General features: G+C 39.1%; 1 protein-coding gene across 2 annotated transcripts in view; it reads right to left on the minus strand.

Moving 5' to 3' along the window:
• Nucleotides 1–18,479, minus strand: part of VAV3 (vav guanine nucleotide exchange factor 3) — a 360,452-nt gene that overhangs the window by 184,401 nt on the left and 157,572 nt on the right. For both annotated transcript variants that reach the window (XM_012751555.3, XM_075999917.1), the window contains exons 3-6: nucleotides 9,503–9,561; nucleotides 7,317–7,382; nucleotides 2,727–2,835; nucleotides 488–580 (exon numbers count right to left, since the gene is read on the minus strand). In XM_012751555.3, the coding sequence (XP_012607009.1) occupies nucleotides 488–580; nucleotides 2,727–2,835; nucleotides 7,317–7,382; nucleotides 9,503–9,561 (327 nt within the window). The remainder of the gene's footprint in view (nucleotides 1–487; nucleotides 581–2,726; nucleotides 2,836–7,316; nucleotides 7,383–9,502; nucleotides 9,562–18,479) is intronic.

Raw genomic sequence — 18,479 nt, forward strand, 5'->3', positions numbered from 1 at the left:
CTTTCTCCCAGAAAGTATCTTCACTGGATATTCACATGGCTGGAGCCCTCGATTCACGCAGCTGTCTGCTCACTCTTGTCTGAGAGGCCTTCCATTACCACTCTATGTAAAATACCACCAGCCCTCCCAGCACCATCTTCTATCCCCTTTCCCTGCCTCGTTTGTCTTCAGATAACTTATCACCACCTGGCATACTTATTTGCTGACATTCTAAAGCTTCCCATGAGAAAGAAAATGCCTTGAGAACCAGAGTTTCGTTGTATTAATATTTACTACTTACTATAACCCCAATTCCTAAAACACTATCATTCAGATACCAGAACATCAATAAATAAATAGTTCTGGAATGAATTAATCTGCTTTGAGATCTTTAAATACAAAGTCTTATTAAAAATTAGAATACACACATTCATCAGAAACAGTGAGTCTAATATAGTAACTATATAAGGCGGTATTTTAGCATCAAGAATAATACACAATGACTTACTTTTTCTATTGACTCCAAAGTTTCTGTATATTTTTCTTCTGTCTGCTTAATTTCTGCTAGGCAACAACTTCGTATGTCATTTTCTGGACATTTCTGCAGTTAAGATTATCAAAATAAAATTATTTAATCAAATTCATATATTTATCTGGTAGTAGATATAAAAAGGTAAAAAGTATTGCTTATTTTCTTAAGCTTTCCATTCTAATGAAACACATAACTGAAAGGCAAAGTTAACTGCGTTTATAAAGTATCTTTGCTTTTGCTTAAAATTTTGAACAATATAAATGAAAAGGTATTAGATGACTAAAAACAAACTTCTGAGTATAGACATTCTCTTTAAATTATAATATATTTTATTAAAAATGTTAATGAATCTGGAAATACCATAAATGATATAGGAGTTCCTTAATATATAGTACACTTCACAAGTGGTATAGAAATAACTGCAAAAATAACAACAAAAAAAGATATTTGGTAAGTAAAAACCTTCAAATTATTTTTAAAACATTAACATCTTCGTGTTTGCCTCTTTTACTAAGTGTGTAAGATTGGAGGAGGCAGAGCATAGAACTAAAATCAAAGATTCTGGAATACGATAGAATTAGGTTGAAGCACCAGTTTTGTTGTTACTGGCTTTGTTTGTAACTGTGAACAAACCACTAAATTTCTCTGTGACTCAGTTTTCTCATCTGTAAAACAGGGAGAATTACAGTATCAACTCCAGGGAATTGTAAATGAGATAAAACAGTGTAAAGCACTTAACACCTTGCCAAGTGCCCAACACATCAAAATATTATTGCTCTTAACCCTGTCAGCTACGTGAGGACTGTCGCAGAGTGAAGACAGGCTGTCCTGTGGAGACACTGAGGAATCTGATGGCGCCAAAAGCAGGTAACAAATATAGGAGGTATAGATGATACCTTGTCACCTAAAAATGCTGCCACAGACAGCATGTCAACTGCTGCAGTGGGGTAAAGCACTTTCTTATATTTACCAAACACAGACAGGTAATTTGTTTTCACACCACAGAAGGTACTGCAGCCCATCAGTGGCACGGAACAACCCACCAGACTTTTATCAAAGGCAGGAGCACAGAGCTGAGAAAATTCACCAGAGCACTCAAGAAACCTAAATCAAAGGCCGGGCGCGGTGGCTCACGCCTATAATCCTAGCTCTCTGGGAGGCCGAGGCGGGCGGATTGCTTGAGGTCAGGAGTTCGAAACCAGCCTGAGCAAGAGCGAGACCCCGTCTCTACTATAAATAGAAAGAAATTAATTGGCCAACTAATATATATACAAAAAATTAGCCGGGCATGGTGGCGCATGCCTGTAGTCCCAGCTACTTGGGAGGCTGAGGCAGGAGGATCGCTTGAGCCAGGAGTCTGAGGTTGCTGTGAGCTAGGCTGACGCCATAGCACTCACTCTAGCCTGGGCAACAAAGTGAGACTCTGTCTCAAAAAAAAAAAAAAAAAAAAAAAAAGAAACCTAAATCACCACCCAGCTGATGAAGACTCTTCGGTACAAAAGAAGGATACATTAATAAAAACCAGAGCCACTGACATTTTTTTGTTTCAGATGAGAAAATAATTCAAAGTAATTCTTTCTGAATTTTCTAGATATTTTAATGGCAAATAAAGCTTTGGGGGCTCATATTGACTATGACTATATATAAAACAAAGTTTATGAAATAGTAAAAAAGCTAGGAGACTTATAAGGAAACAAAAGGGAAAAAATATCTCATATCAACACCTAACAACTGTGTTAAATATTCTTTAACATATATTTTCTCTTACATCAAATTTAATGGAAGAAATTTACCTGCTTTGCAAAAGATTTACTTTCCTAACAGTATCATTTCAAGATTTCCTAAAATTATGGTCTATTACCACTGTGCCATTAGTCAGCTGGGTGGCGTGTCATTTTTGTCTCAAACTTGGTTTCCTTACTAGTACAAAATGAAAAGATTAGACCAGAGATTCCCTATGGTTGTTTTGCTTCTTTTTTTTTTCTTTTCTTTAAGGATCTCTCTAGATCTGAACTATGATTGTTTTGAACTATAAAATACCATGCTTAGGTCTCCAAATGTAATAACAAGTCATAGTTAGACAGTTACAGCAAGCCAAGATAAAACAAACAAAACCATTCAGCAGAGGTTACAAAAATAATTACATTAATCTTTCAAGTAATCGCGCTCCTAATAAAATACTCAGAGTAACTTAAAAAACAAACAAAAGTCCTACGGGTTGATGTGCTTCCTCTGCTTTCATTAAGTCCTCATAGACTTCTCCTCCTTCATCTTCCCCATAAACACAGTCATAGAGATCTTCCTCATCGTCCACACGGGTTTCACTAAAATAAAGGATACAATACAAAGGTCATTTTCTATCACGCGGTAAATTTCCTGGGCAGTTACTATGTATAAGCACATAATTATTCTGCATATATTATCTCTCTTAATTCGTCTAGCATTAATGTCTTATCGGGTATGCATTACTACTTGATCCATTAAAGAGATGAGGAAGTTGAAAGACCAAAAGGTTATCTGGCTTGCCAACGATAACATAGCTAGTCACTGGCAGAGCCAAGATTTAGAACAAAGTCTGTCTTGCACTCTGAGTGTAAGACTGCCACCTATTTTTCATATGTCAAGACCTCAGTTTCATCATCTGTATTAAAGGGTGTAATATGGAGAAGACAGGATCTAACATGTCATAAATGATCTTTTTAAAGCAGCAGTTAGTACAGGTTATTATCAATAACTAATCCAGTGGTTTTCAAACCATGCTCCTTCAAGCCCATGCAGAGGGTACTCACAAGCCCCCCGTCAACCAGACCCTTCTCTTATCTATTTTATTTGTTTGCATTTTGTTTAAAGAAAGGGCCTTAAGGCCACAAATATTTTTAAAATTAAAATATCCTGCTAATCTCCTGGATATGGAAAATAATACCTATTTCTAAAGCTTCCATGAGCTTTAGAAATAGTGACTGATTGGAGGATCTCCCTCAAGCCCCCTCACATAGAATTGTAAACTCATTCAGTCAAGGTGGGGACAGCTTGTTCCACCCACTAGTGCCATGCTCTGCCACTACTCAGGTTCTTCCTTTGAGTTCAAGACATTTATAAATGCCTTCTATTAACTAATAATTCCAAAATTGAGATTAACCAATTTAGAATGTGGGAAAGAAGCATTAATATTAATATCTCTGAGAAAGAAATTCAACTTCTTCAATAATGCCAGCTCTTAGCATCTCTCCTGGGCCTGTGCAGATAGAACATTATAAATTGATATGTACAAAAATAAAAACACTGTAACTGTAAATGTCACTCTGCAACTTGGAGCATTTTTCAAAGTAAGTACAATCACCAGGTTATTTATGTTTGCCATGAAGGATTATTTGAAGGTACTTGACAGGAATGAACTGTCAAACACCTGCAGAAAAGGAAGATGTATTAAGAGGGAGGGATCTGGTGGTAACAAAAGCTTCAGAGACTTCTGCTCTGAGAAAAATTCATTACAGAATTACTTGTCCACCCCCCTACTCACTCAAATATCCATCCACCCAACAGACATTTACAAAGAACCTACTACGTTCTAGGCTCTTCTGCGCTAAGAAGACCCAAGAACTCTGCCATAGTCCAGTGTGGACAGCAGCACATGACATAAACACGCGATTCTCTACATGCAACAAAAGAGATGCGTGCAAAATACAGAAGCAGAGAAAAGAGAGAGAGTAACTCTGACCAAAGAAGTCAGGGAAGACTTCACAGAAGATACTACATCTGAGCTGGACCTTGAACATTTTTCAATATGTCAATTTATTCAATAGATATTTTCTGTAAAAATATTGTTCCAAGAGTTACGGGTACAAACCAGGGAGACAGAGTTTCTGCTCTCACGGAACTTAAAGCCTAGCAGGGGTGACACACACCAAATGAGGAGAGGAAAAGGGCAGCCCAGGTGAAATACACCAACATGTGCAAAGGCCGGGGGTGTGAAGAGCCCTGGCACTCCGCTCGGTGTGACCAGGGGCGTGGGGTGGACCCCTCAAAGGAAGAGTTGAAACCAAACTGTAAAGGGCTACGTACTCCGTGAGCTCACCCTTACCCTGGGCATCGGGGAATCAACAGAGGGATTGCAGGGGGTAGCCAGGGGTTGGGGGGAATCAGTGGGGAGATCAGGAAGCCACAAAGTGAAACACTGTGGGTGAGAGATACTGAGAGCCATGACTAGGGTAAAGGCAGAGCAGGAGAAGGACAGAGAGACTTGGGACACATTGCCAGCCAGACTCGTTGACACATCAGAATTAGGGGGAGAGAAGGAAGGAGTGAAGGATGACGCGCAGATATCTACTTGGAAAATGAGGGAGGTAGGGAGCATACTGGCAGTTCCCTAGTGAGGCTGTAGTCAGGCAATCTGGCCAGAGAACAGTGGGGCAGTTAAACTGGTGTGAGCATTTTCCATAACACATCAAAGGAGAAGAGGGTCTGGTGAGTCCATGAGGGAGCTAACCAGGATAATGCATGTTCCACACTGGAGGGGATCCTGTTCAGAAGAAAACTAGAATGTGAAATCCATTTCTCTGGCACTCCTGATCCCAGCACTCTTGCCTCTGACCCCTATCACCACACCACCCCCGAAACACTCAATCTTGTGAAGTCCTGCATTTGACTATCTCCCATGAGAATAAAGGCACAAATTGTATAAATTCATAGACTTTTCTCAACTCTAAGAACCACGGGAGTGACACACCTGTGAGTATAGTGTATGTACACATGCATGCACACACACACAGAGAAACACACACACAAACACAAGACTGGGCTAGAGCTGTTTGGGTTTTGTTATTCAAACTTGTGCTAAAGCTGCTTTTCCTGCTAACAGTTTGGACAACAACTTCTGATTTCTGAGCCAGGGATAAAAGGCTGTGCTATTCTCCAAATGATCAATAAATCAATAATAATCTGCATTAGATTAATAATAATCATGTTCAGGCTACATGGGCGTGTCTGACACCCTGATAATAAAATAGGAGAATGGAGGAGGATACTGTACCATTTATCCATCTCACGTCATCTCCACTCCATCCTGTGTCTTTCTCTCCAACATAAAAAAGAATGGTTCTCTCTGTAGTGGGGACCAAACTGATGTTTGTTCCAGGGGCTTCCCTTTGGGTGAATTCACCCCCAAAAGTTAGAGTTAAGTACATGAGCCCATAGAGATTGTAACGAAGCAAAGACTAAAAATCAAGCTGTCAAAGAAAACCCAAAAGCAAGCATTTCCAGGGGGGATAACACCACATTTGGACCCTTGACCACCATATGGAATGTTAAGGCAGATTGCATCTCACAGAGCATGAGCAGCCAATTCAGGACCCTAAAGTTTTCTCCAGACTTAAACAGGAATGCATCCTCACAGTATTTATTCTGACATCAACTCTCCCTAAAAGCGCCTATAAACAAAACAACATAGAGGGAAGCTATAAAAATTAATGTGTGTTCATGACCACTGATGAGGTTTAAAAAAGAACAATGTCATCACAGCACTAGAAATAATATATTCTTCCTAATACTTTAAAGAATCTGATTATAATAATTTTATAGTCATTATGAAGATTGTAGCCAATTCAATAAGACCATTGGCATCTACCATCATTAATGTCAGTGAGTTCTTAGAGATTTTAAGAAGAGATAAGAAACTATTCTTAATGGATATTTAGAAGATAGGACATTAAGGCCATTCCAAATGCCACGTACTCTGGAAGGAGCTGCTGGCCATCCATCCCTGTGTCTGCAGTCAGGGGTCAAATATGGCTCTAGGAATACAGCCATAAACAAGGCAAGATCCCAGGCCTAACTAAGTTTACCTTTTAATAATGAGGCAGACGATAAATGAGGCAAACCAAGGCTGTCTCGGACAGTGATAAATGCTATAAAAACACAGAGCAAAGTAAGGGATGGAGGTGATTTTAAATAAGGTAGTCAGAGAGGGACATCTGAGCAAATACGTGCACGGTGAGGGGTCAAACAGGCAGAAGAAACAGCAAGTGTGAAGGTCACCAAGCAAAAACAAGCCCGCCGTGTCGTGTGTGTTAGGATGGATAAACGGATGAAGGGGCGAATTTCCATGGGATCTGAATATCTCTTGGAGCATAATCTATCTGTTATTATAATTCTTTGCAAACATGCCGATCTATGTCATCAGTTCCTTGAGAGGCAAGGATCATGTTTTATGTTTATTTGTAATCTGCACGAGTCACTCAATCAGCAGAAGATAATCAGCTGCAAGGACCTTATGCCTCTGCTGACTGTTAAATATAAAAAGCCCCAAAGCATTCTCTGTTCAGAATAAACACCATCTACTGGAACATCCCAGAATAACTCCAGCCACACTTATCTCACCCTTCCTTGAACGTATAAAGCATGTCTTATCTGCTCTGCAATTCCGGTAGTAGATTCTATTTCTTTTTAATTGTTCCCTAATTGTCTAATTCCAGTTTTATCTACTATCTCTCTTATGCCTTTGATTTTGAATAGGGTAGTCAGAGAGGGACATCTGAGCAAAGACTTGCACAGTGAGGAGTCGGTCAAATGGGCAGTATGTTGCGGTATGTCTCTTTCTTCTTAACAGACACACACAACAGGAACCAAAAACCAGCTAAAGTATGTTTCCTTGTAAAGGTTTCCATCGCCAGTTTAAGGTTAATTCTTACATGTCTTAATCGTTCAGCCACTTTAAAATAAGAGAGCTTATTTTAACATCCACAGTTAAAACCGACGATAGACGTAAACATTGGCAGTAGCTAAATTTTTCTAAAAATGTTCAACATACTCTATTAAGTCAGGAAGGCCTTTGTAGATGTCTTCATCATTAATGCTTTCTTCTGTTGGGAAAGGCCTAGGAGAAGTGGGGGAAAAAACACAAGTGAATAAGCAACAACCAGGCTGGGAGTCTATCTCTCACTAAACAGGCAAGCCGATCTGTTGCCAAAATGGTCAGATCTGTCGCCATGCCTAACACTGCCTAGGTTTCCCCGAAAGTACCTGCCTCAAAGTCTAGGGTTCCCCCAGGGAGGCTGCAACACCTACTACTCCAAATCATCTGAGACAATTATAGCTGGTCACCACAGTCACTTGTGCACTGGGGACATCCTGGTGTGCTTATCTGATCTCCCACCCTGATGCCTGCAGGGTCACCTCACCCACCCAGCCACACCTGTGCCCGTGCCTCCAGCACCCTCTCTTTTCAGCTATGGGATCTGATAACAAATAATTTGGTACCAGCCACCCTTTCATGACTCAGTTCACTAGTACAGATGAAAATTATTAGAAGACAAAAACACTGTGCCCTATTTATATATGGTTATTGACCCTGACATACTTTTCTACTGAGACTTTAAGGTAGTTAAGTTGTATTTTTTATTTTCATTTATTAGATGAATGAGTCAACCAGACCTCAGGGACAAGGGGCGTTTGTCCCCTGTTCAAGAAAATCACACCCTAGTCTATTTTCTATTCTAATTATTTGGCTTTCCTATTTGCATCGTAATACTATGTTCTTTATTCATAATGCCAATATAGTACCTAAATTTATGCCTAACAAAAATCACAGTACTTATACTATTGTGTCAAAAGTTTTTTTCTTTGCAGGCAGCCAGCATGTCATGTGTTTCATAAAAACAAGAGGATTCATCAAAGTAACATATAAGCTTTAAATAATTACTAAACAGCTAAGACACTTGAGGGACCTATGTTTTTCTCAAATAAATCAATGTGTGAGAAATGTAAAATTTCAAAATCACTTTTTATAAATTTAGGTCTATTTTATTATGCTTTTATACCAATATAAGTCCATTGCAGAAAAATTAGAAAACACAGAAAACAAAAATTGAAAAGGAAAAAAACCTTCTGACATGTATCCTTTCAGAATCAAAAATGCATAAAAATTGGATCATGCATTTTCAAAATCTGTTTACACATAACAACATAAAATATATATTGACACGGAAAGATATGAATGTATTAATAAGCAAATTAGGGGGAGTTGAACATTTATCCAGCCTATGGACCATTTTTGTAGAAAGCTGCCAAATTCTTGGCCCGGGTCTGGAAAAGGGTCTGCATTTGCAGGGTGTCCTCCCAGAGGTCCCTGTGCTTTGGATGCCGGGACAGGACTGCCCGGCCAGTGCCCAGCGCTCCTGGGAGACCTGCTCGGGTCCTCCCCCTCCGGATGTGAGTGTGAGTTGCGTAAGACAAGCGGAAGCTACAGAGGCAGGGACACAGGCTCTCCCTCCTTGATGGCTGGAGAACAGAATGGGGAGCCCTGAGGAAAGAAGGTAAAAAACAAAATCCATCCTATTTCTGTGAGGCCTGGCTGAGCAGCCACAGAGACTGTTTTTCTTTATTTCCTGTTACTCATAATACATGTTTACCAACTGATCTAACTTTATGTAGTATCTGAACCAGAAAAAGCACAACACCACATGCACATCTATATTTTTATGCTTATCAACTGCATAATACTCCATTGCCAGGAGATGGCATGATTTATTTAATTTACCTCTAAGTTTTTAATTTACTACCAAATCTTTGATACACATCTGTGTACACATATTTCACAGTTCTCTGATTATTTCTTTAATTCCTAAAAGTTGTGAGTTACTGTTACAGTCTACTCTAGAGTAAATTACAACATCTTTAAAAATATTTATTTACTTAAGCATTTGTGTTTGCCTTCACAAATCACATGTACAGAAATGTTGGAGGAATTAAAAAAAAAAATACCAGTGACCATCACCAGTAAATTGAGAACCATGTTTAGCCCATGTGTCTTACTCAACCCTATGAATAAGTTTTAACTTTCTCAATTAATTTCAAATGTGTACTAGACACTTCTATATCGGGCACTCATCATGAATAAGTCACAGTCCCTGCATGCCAGGTGCTTTGCAAAGCAGTGATAATCTAGTTGCTGCCTTGAACTGAAGGGGACACATGAACCACAAAAAAAGAGCTTACCTGATTCCCGTGGCCAATGCGATAGGCGTGCGAGAAAGTCGCGATAATGTTTCTATAACCTGAGAAAATAGGAAAATATTAATTGGACATGTATTTCAAAAAAGATAAGGTTTTTTTTCCCCAAGCAGTTTTTCAATCTAATATCAACAATAGCAGCAGAAACATACATTTGCAGATGTCAAAGTGGTACAGATTGGGAAGAGCTGTGATTGGACAGTATAAACACCTGGATTATAGCTTTGGCCCTTTCTTTATGACTTTAAACAGATGATTAACCCATCTGTGTTGCAGTTTCCTCACCAGTAAAACACAAAGTTAGCCTAGATGACCGCAAATATCTGATATCTCTACTTCTATGGAATCTGAAAGATCCTGGAAAGCTGCAATCTCTAATATAGTACCCAGTAGCCAGATGAGGCTATTTATATTTAAATTAATTTAAATTTTAAAACTAAAAAGCTCAGTTCCTTAGTTGCACTAGCCACATTGTAAGTGCTCAGTAGCCACGTGACTACTGTGATTACTGCACTGGACTACACAGATACCAAACATTTCCAACATCATAGAAAGTTCTGTTGGACAGCACTGCTGTAGCAAAGTGGTTTAGAGTATAGGTGGGCTCGTGAGCCAGACCACATGAGTCCAAATCCTGGCTTTACCATTTATCAGCCAGGTAACTTTGGGCAGACTACTTAACTTCTCTGGGCTTTAGCTTCTTCATATAAATAATACCTATAATAATAGATTATTAACAATTATATTACATTATTGTGAGGGTTCAATAAGATAACATAAAATATTTAAATAGTAGCTATTCTTTATAATCACCAACTTTAAAGAAATTGCCTTATTCTAATTCAGAGTATTTTCAGGAAAATAATTTCCTAAATTACACTTGATTATCTGTTTCAAAGATTCCTTATGAAGATCTTCAGTACCTAAACCTAGACATGCCTTGCTATAGTTTTAGCATTAATACCTAGCAATTTTACACATCCTTCAATCCAGTATCCTAAGTTCACCTCCTGCAAAGACTTAGTGAAAAAGCCAATGACCAAAAATGCATTTTTCTCATAAACTATTTTTATGATAATATTTATAATTTGTCCTAACTCTCCAAAATTAAACAAAACTTAAAAGGATTCTACAATAAGGCCTGTTCAGAATGAGAAAAAAAAAAAGAAGAAAAGCAAAAATCTATTTCTGAATTGAGGTAGTCTTCTAATTCCTCAGTTCAGAGACAAACATAAAAGTCTCCATGACTCTGCAGAAGCTTCACAAGAGTATTAACCACACATCTACTTACCTCCTACCTACTTCAAGAAGTAATATGCTGTACTGCTGCAGTTAGAAACTCACAGCTCTGGAGTAAGAATGCCTGGAGCCCCAACTCACTAGTTTTCAGCTATACTCACCCTTACTAATCTCTGTAAAATGCAGATAACAGCTAACTGCCTAATGGAGTTATTGAAAGAATTAAATGATATAATGCCCATCGTATGCTCAACTCAGTAAATGTGAACTTTTATCATTATATAAAATAAAGTTATACAAAAATAAAACTTAATTGAATTAAATTACATGGTGCCTACAGATGATACCAATGTATTATATTCCTCAAAATAGCAGAGTATATTTTAAATGTTCTTACCACAAAAAGAGTATGTGAGGTAATGTATATGTTAATTAGATCAATTTAGCCATTCCACAATGTATACCTATTTCAAGACAACATGTTGCACAGGATAAATTATTTGTCATCTTTTAAAAAGTTTTTAAGTTTCATAAACAAAAGAGAGAAGGGAGTAGAACTCTTCAGGATGGTTCCAGAAAGGAGCGAGGAAAATGGTGACTATAATAGCTAAATTACTAACCCCCAAAATTCTACATTCTAACTCTAGCCCTCTGCTATGACCCTAGGACAAGAGAAAAAAGAAAAAAAAGAAAGAGAAAAGAAAGAAGAGAAGAGAAAATGATAAAATTCAGCTGAAAGGCTTTACGCAATTTCTTACTGGTTAACTATGTTCATCATCTGATAGCAAAGCATATACAACCATTTGGGTAAAACTTGTTGTCACTTCGTTCCCCATAATAAAGTAAAGCATCTTTGATGAGTTCATAAATTGAGAAGACATGAATTAACAAATACTAACACATTTATCAAAATAAACTGGCTTTAAAAAATCACTTGTTTACATTCTAAAATTATGCATCATTGAGTTAAAAGTCTAGTTTTGGGGAGGTTCCGAGACAATTAATTCAGTAGTATTTAGACTCTTCAATAAACCAGACTGCTTAAATTTAGCATGCACCTTATCCTGACGTAGCACAGTTATAAAGTCATAGGGTGAAATCTGCCTCTGATTCTATTCAACACTGTGGTCCCAGCACTGTCACTTCTTAATCACAAGAAAAACAGCAATAGCAGCACTATTGCTATGTCTTTTATTATTGCTATTCTATGTTGAATTTTAATAACAATGCATTTTATTCCTTGGGGATATTTTCCCTAATAATTATGATACATCTGGTATCTACAAAATAAGAATGTATTTTCTATTCCTTTTCCCAATAACCAGAACAACCACAATATGTCCCCTACCTGTTTCTCCTCCCAGAAAAAAAAAAAAAAAATGCATAGCTTAATTTTTCATACATGTGTCCACCAGAGGGAGCCAAATGATAGTATATTAGTTTAGTCCTTTCTTGAATGTTTATAAATACAAATATTTCTGAAAACCAACAAGCTGAAACCAACTCCAATTATTTATTTAACAAGGATAACAATTCCTAATTATATTCAGTAACAAAAAATAACAAAGATAAAAATTCAGTAGACGAGGGAGATGGAAGGATAGAATGTAGTGTATCTTAAAGTGAGCCTGAGAACTACCACTCGGTTTATCTAACTGTGTCTATCTTATTGTACATGGAGTCCATCCATTAACTCTAAGTTTAGCCAAAGCAAATAAAGCCTGTTTAGTCAATGTGGTGTTTTTAGAACAATGTGTATTCTATAAAAGAAGAGTCCATCCAGATTTGGAATAGACCAGTATACAAAATAATGCTAGATTCTAAAATCCTGTCTGTGGATACTCTGACCTGCCATTGAAAACATCCATTCTCTCTGACCTGCCATTGAAAACATCCATTCTCTCTGACCTGCCATTCAAGAACATTTACAAAAAGAAAACATCAAAGACGCTAAAAAGACTATTTTCCCTGCAATGTGGTAATTTCTAAATTGTTACCTAAAATAATATGAAATTTTGAGGTACATTAACTTCCAGAAAGAGAAGTAACCAGCAAGAATGTATGTAAGTTAATAGGCCAACAATCAACTGTACTAAGGTACATATCATGAATTTTCTTTCTTTACCCATGTCCATTCCTTGGTGGATAAGAAGAGTAGCATTTGCAAAAGAAATGAAAATAATTCTGCAAAACATAAACAAGAGCTACTAGGTGAGGCACGGGGCAGAGGTGGGCACAGGCTTCAGCACACCTGCTCTAGGAGACCGCGTCATATCCCAGAAGCCATGAGAGACCGTTGAGAAAGTTTAGGCAGGGAGATGACAAGGTCTACTGCACTTTTAAATATCACTCAGCAAAGTGAAGGACAGACTAGGGAAGGAGGACACGGGGTATAGAGAAGGAGCCAGGAAACCAGCTAGGAGGTTTTCTCAATCATCCCAATGAGATGTGGAGTCTGAACTCACACAGCACCAGGAGAGACAGGTAAGAGGCAGGAAAGGGAGAAGTCTTCAGGAATAGCAGCGGCTGGTGCTCTGTGAGGGCCGAGGGAGGAAGAAGAGCCCAGCACAAGCTGGGCAGCCGTCACAGCACTGGAGGTGGCCAGCTCCAAGTCTGCCTGCCGGGAAAGCCTCCCGGGTGCCCCACGCAGGAAGCCCTTGTGCCCTCTGTGTCCCTCCACACGGTGGACATGTACATTCTCACCCAGCAAAGCTGCTCATGCCTCCAGGAGGCCTTCTCTGACTGTCCTCACCCCAGTCTGTGTCCCCTTTGCGTCCCCATAGCACCCTGGATGTAAGTCTGCCCTAGCACCTTATTTAAAATAAAAATGTATTGGCTCTTTAAAATATTTCAAAAGAACTCATGTTAACTTTGTCAACCTGAAATATAGTAATGCACAAAAAGTGGGATGCCTCCTTCCTACCTCTCCCACTTTCTGCCTAAAGGGGACCACAGCTAAGAATCTAGTGTGACTGTTGCAGAATTTTTCTTTTTTTTTTCATTTGCTTTATTATTATTAAAGCAAAGTGTTCCTATTATAAAGATTTTTTGTACATCATGCTTTTATCACTAACAATAAATCACACACTCATGTCAAAATGTATAGATCTACTTTATTCATTTTAATGCTGTTTAACATTCCAGTGTGTGTAAGTAACATAATGATTTAGCCATTCTCTTGAAAATGAGCTTTTGCAACATTATGCTGCTAAATCTGCAATTACCATTCTTGCCAAATATCTTTTCAACCGTGTGCAGACATTGCTATATAAACGGTTCTTAAATGAGATGACTAGGACAAAAGGCATGACCGTTGCTCTTCAAAATATTTGCATGAATTGAGACACTCCTGGAGAGCGAACAAGAACATCACAAGGCATTCTAGTGATCTGTGTCTTTCCAATCTGACAGTGGAAAATACTTTATATCGGCAGGGGAATTAAATTGCTTCTTCACTGTTGTATTCCCTTCACCTAGTTCACAGCCAGGCTCTTAAACAACCACTTGACACAAAAATATTTGTTGCTCAAACAAATAAATGAGCAATACTTACCTTGCAAAAGTATTGTGAGGATTAGAACAATACATGTTGACATATGTAAAGGGTTTAGCCTGGTACTAGTGGGGAATGAATAATTAAAGGAGAACCCACTATGAAAATTAAATATTAAGTAGGAGGAAGGGTTGCCTATTTCCTTAAACCTAGAGCCAACATACATACTCTCACCCCCTATCAAACATTTTCCCCAAAATGATAATTTTTATTTTGTTTGAACTTTTCATTTTTACCATCCCATTAGTCAGTTTAAAAACCATGACATAAAACAGCTTTCAAAAACAGGATGGCAATATTGTACACTGTTAAAGCCAACCATTTTTAACTATTCTCTTCATGAATTGATATTGATATTGTAATTTGTAATTAAAACAAGTCGCCCATGCAGAAGCAGTATGTTACATAGCTGCTTCTAAGGTCCTGAGCTAAGGAAGCCACAGCTATAAGAATAACTGCAGGAAACCACAGTGACTTGCATGCAAGGGTACAAAAAAGTTACTAATTAATTACAGATTTATCTCCTTGAGTTCTCTGAAGTTTTTACCTCTTCACCCAGCCCCTGCCCCGATGGAAAGACTATTCTCGAACAAGGAGCTGGGTTTAGTAAGAGCTCCTGGGCAAGTGATCCTTGCAGGGAGCTGGGTGCTGCAAGGGGAACCAGGCAGCTGCAGGCTTGAGCTCCAAAAGCAAGACAAGCTTAGTGGTTCACAAAGGGCTCCAAAGCATGGCAGCACCTCAGCGTGAAGTTTCCACCTAGCAGCAGATGTTTGAGGCACGTGTGCTACATCGTGGCTCCTGCAGGCTCAGAGCAAGTGCCCTGTGGGGCTGTGGGGAAAAATCCAGGCCTCAGAAGAAGCACCTGGGAGTGTGCACCTGAGAATGCCGGGCTGAGAAATTCAGACAGAAGAATAACCTGGAGACCTGTAAGCTGCAACCTAGAGGCAGCCTGGAGACCTGGTATTACTCAGGTATGCCAGGCACCAGATTCTCTGACAATGAGACCTACTTCTAAACCCAACCAGATGGTGAATTTCAGCCTAACATAATATATTTCACCTTAACTCTCCTAGGAAATCAACAGAACTCATTATCTTAATTTTCTTTGCAACTCTAATTTCACACAGTAAATTACCCCACTAGGATACACTGCAGCTTGGTGTCACTTCCAGTAGCATGTCTCAGGGATCTCCTAAAGCGCATAGTTGTCGCTTTGAACAGCGGGATGCTGTTGAAAGACATTCCTAGCATATCCTCTATGGGCAAAGCAAAGCATTACAGCCAGATAAACAAAACATTATTTCTGCAGCAAGAAAATTATGAACCACGGGAAATAAATTTCCTTTGTTCAAAAGAGCAGAGTGTCTATATAGGTCAAATGGATGCAAAGTACAGTTCGTGCTGGCCTTAGTTACGACGACAAATACAAGAATTATTCTATACTTATTATTTTTTCAATCTTCAAAAGTGAAACTCTACAGAGAATAAGAACTTCCCTTTAGGAAAGGCATATACTGAACTGGTTCAAAGGGCAGACTCAGGAGTCAGATTTTCTGGGTTCAAATCCCAGCTCCATCTCACTAGCTGAGTAAGCATGGAAGTTAAGTAGATACTCTGTGCCTTGGTTCCCTCGCCTAAGAAATTATAATAAAAGCATTACCTGTCACACAAGCTTACTATAAAGGTTAAAGGAGGTTACAACATATATATATATATGTATATATATATATATAATGCACATAGAAGAAAGTTCTAGACCTCTACTGCTATTTTCTACATCATCGTCCTTGTCATTGCTGTCATTGTTGTTATCATAAGTAAAATTTGGCCTTTGTAAAGTCAGGAAAAAAAATGTGAGGGCTACCTCCTATAGAACAAAAAGAGCTCTAAGAAGTGAGAGTACATAGGGATGGACTGAGAGGACCTTTAGCCACCATCCCCCACCCCAGTCTCCACCACCCCCACATCTTGCTGGCCCAAATAAATATAAAAATCTAAGTAACTAGAGTGTATTTGTCATTTAATCGCAATTTCAAGACAAGTTGTTTAGCAGAATCCCCCAACCGTATGGCCAATCTCCCCAACCCCAACTCCATCATATATAGAAATTCTAGAGCTACCATATTTTATTCAGTTATTATTAATTATTTTAAGCCACAGATCCCTTTAAGAGTATTATGAAAGCTCTTGGTCATTTCCTCCATAAAAAAACTATGCACACACACACACATATATACACAATTCTGCTATCCTCTCAAGAAATCCAGAGACCTCTTGAAGCCCATTCATGGCTTTCTTGGATTCTCAATCTCCTCCTTTGCCTATCAGAAAATTAAGACCCAGAAAAATTAGCTTGTCCAAAGTCAAAGAACCGACGGTAGCAGAGTTAGTACCAAAACTCAGGTCCCTTTTCTTCTGTCCAGGCTATTGCTCTTTCCACTTCGCCACCCTTTCTATGAATTTCTTGCATTTATTCAGTGAACAACTACTGAACACTCACTCTGTCCTAGATACACCAGATACACTCCAAAAGTGGTGGACCTCAAAATGAAGACACAACACTACCTGCTCTCAAAACCCCACAGTCTCTTAGGAAAGGCCATACAGGTGGAAGGTGGTAAGTGAAAACACAGACCAGTGTTACAAGGTACATCTGCAACCCAGAGGACAGAACAAGGCCAGCAGTATCCTTCGTAGAAAAGGCTAGGGAGGCTGAAAGGCTTCTTTAGAAAAGGTGACCCCGGGCTGTAGCTTGAAGGGCAACTGGGAACCTCTCAGACTCTATTTGTCTGTAGGTTATTAGAGGCTTGCTGGGCAAGAATTACCACTCTGGCTCACTGCTTCCATCCTCAGGTCACACTCCAGGGAGAACACTTTCAAGTTCTAGGCAGAATCATTTGCACCTTATTCTCTGATAAGTGTTTTTGTAGTTGCCATTTCCTGAGTGATACATTTCTTATTTGGGTTAACAGAGGATATTTTTCAAGTTCTGAAAGAAAGAAGGTCATCAAGCAAATTTTCTCTAAACCAAATAGCCCTGCACTTGTCTCTTTGGGCATTTCCACATCCCTCTGGTCCTACTGTCTCTGCCTTCCTCACCTTAGCACTCTGCCTCTGCAGACTCCAAACAGAGCATCTTTCCCTCTGAACTTGCTTCTCCTCCCCACTTCCATTGACCTCACAGTCCCGCTCCTCTGTCTCACCTGGCTAGACACTAGGGAAGCTTTCTAAACTCTAGCCCCAGATCTAAATCCTATCAAGTCATCCTTTTAAGTCTCTCTCAGGTCCACTCCCTTCTCCCCTGTTGTGTCCCACCATGGTCCAGATCTTCTCTATTTCATAATTTTTGGAATAGCCTCCAATTTCACTCCCTTAGAATTCATCCTCTACTTAGCTACCATAGAGGTTATATAAAAACTCAAAACTGCCCATATATGATCATACCACCATTACCACCACGGCCACCTTAAAATTCTTCAATGTTACCCCTCGTGCAAAGAGTTCCAGTTGCTCAGCAGCACACTCAAGGGTCTTCACGGGCTGCTCCCCGGCTCCCTTCCAGCCTTACTCTGCCTCCTCTTCCTCCTCTTCCCACACTGGCCTCTCCAGCCACACCCATGCACTCTGCCTGCTGTACTCCAGACTCCAGAACTACACATACACATTCTAGCAAAGCATAAAATTCACATTACTGTAATTTGCAGAGGCAGTTTCAAAATTAAAACTTCCATACTAAAGAACAGGCAGGAAAACGCGAGCTGGAACCAGTAATGCTAACTTTCTCACGTCAAGTAAAAGATTGTAAGAAACTTCTCATACATTGGTCCAAATACCCAATCAGATGAAACCTGGAATTCATCCGTGTAGAGTTAGCTGTCTGGAAGCATAATTTTCTAAATGGAAATACTCCCTGCTCTGTCTAAGTTAATACTGGTCTCTTGGGGTATGTTGAACTTAGTAGACAAGTGATAAAGAATTCAGTTGTGTGTATACTGTTAAAGGAACACTTTACTTTTGAAAATGTAATCATATTTGCAAACCCATTTCCTGCCGTTAAGCAGAGAGTAGAGATACAAGCTACAAAGTTTATGTGGCAATTTTAATATGTTCAGCACCAAGAATGGGAATTTAATTGTGGGCCCTGTAGGTAAGGACTGATTACTCCCTATA

Source organism: Microcebus murinus, chromosome 2 (genome assembly GCF_040939455.1).
Source record: "Microcebus murinus isolate Inina chromosome 2, M.murinus_Inina_mat1.0, whole genome shotgun sequence".
Classification (NCBI taxonomy): domain Eukaryota; kingdom Metazoa; phylum Chordata; class Mammalia; order Primates; family Cheirogaleidae; genus Microcebus; species Microcebus murinus.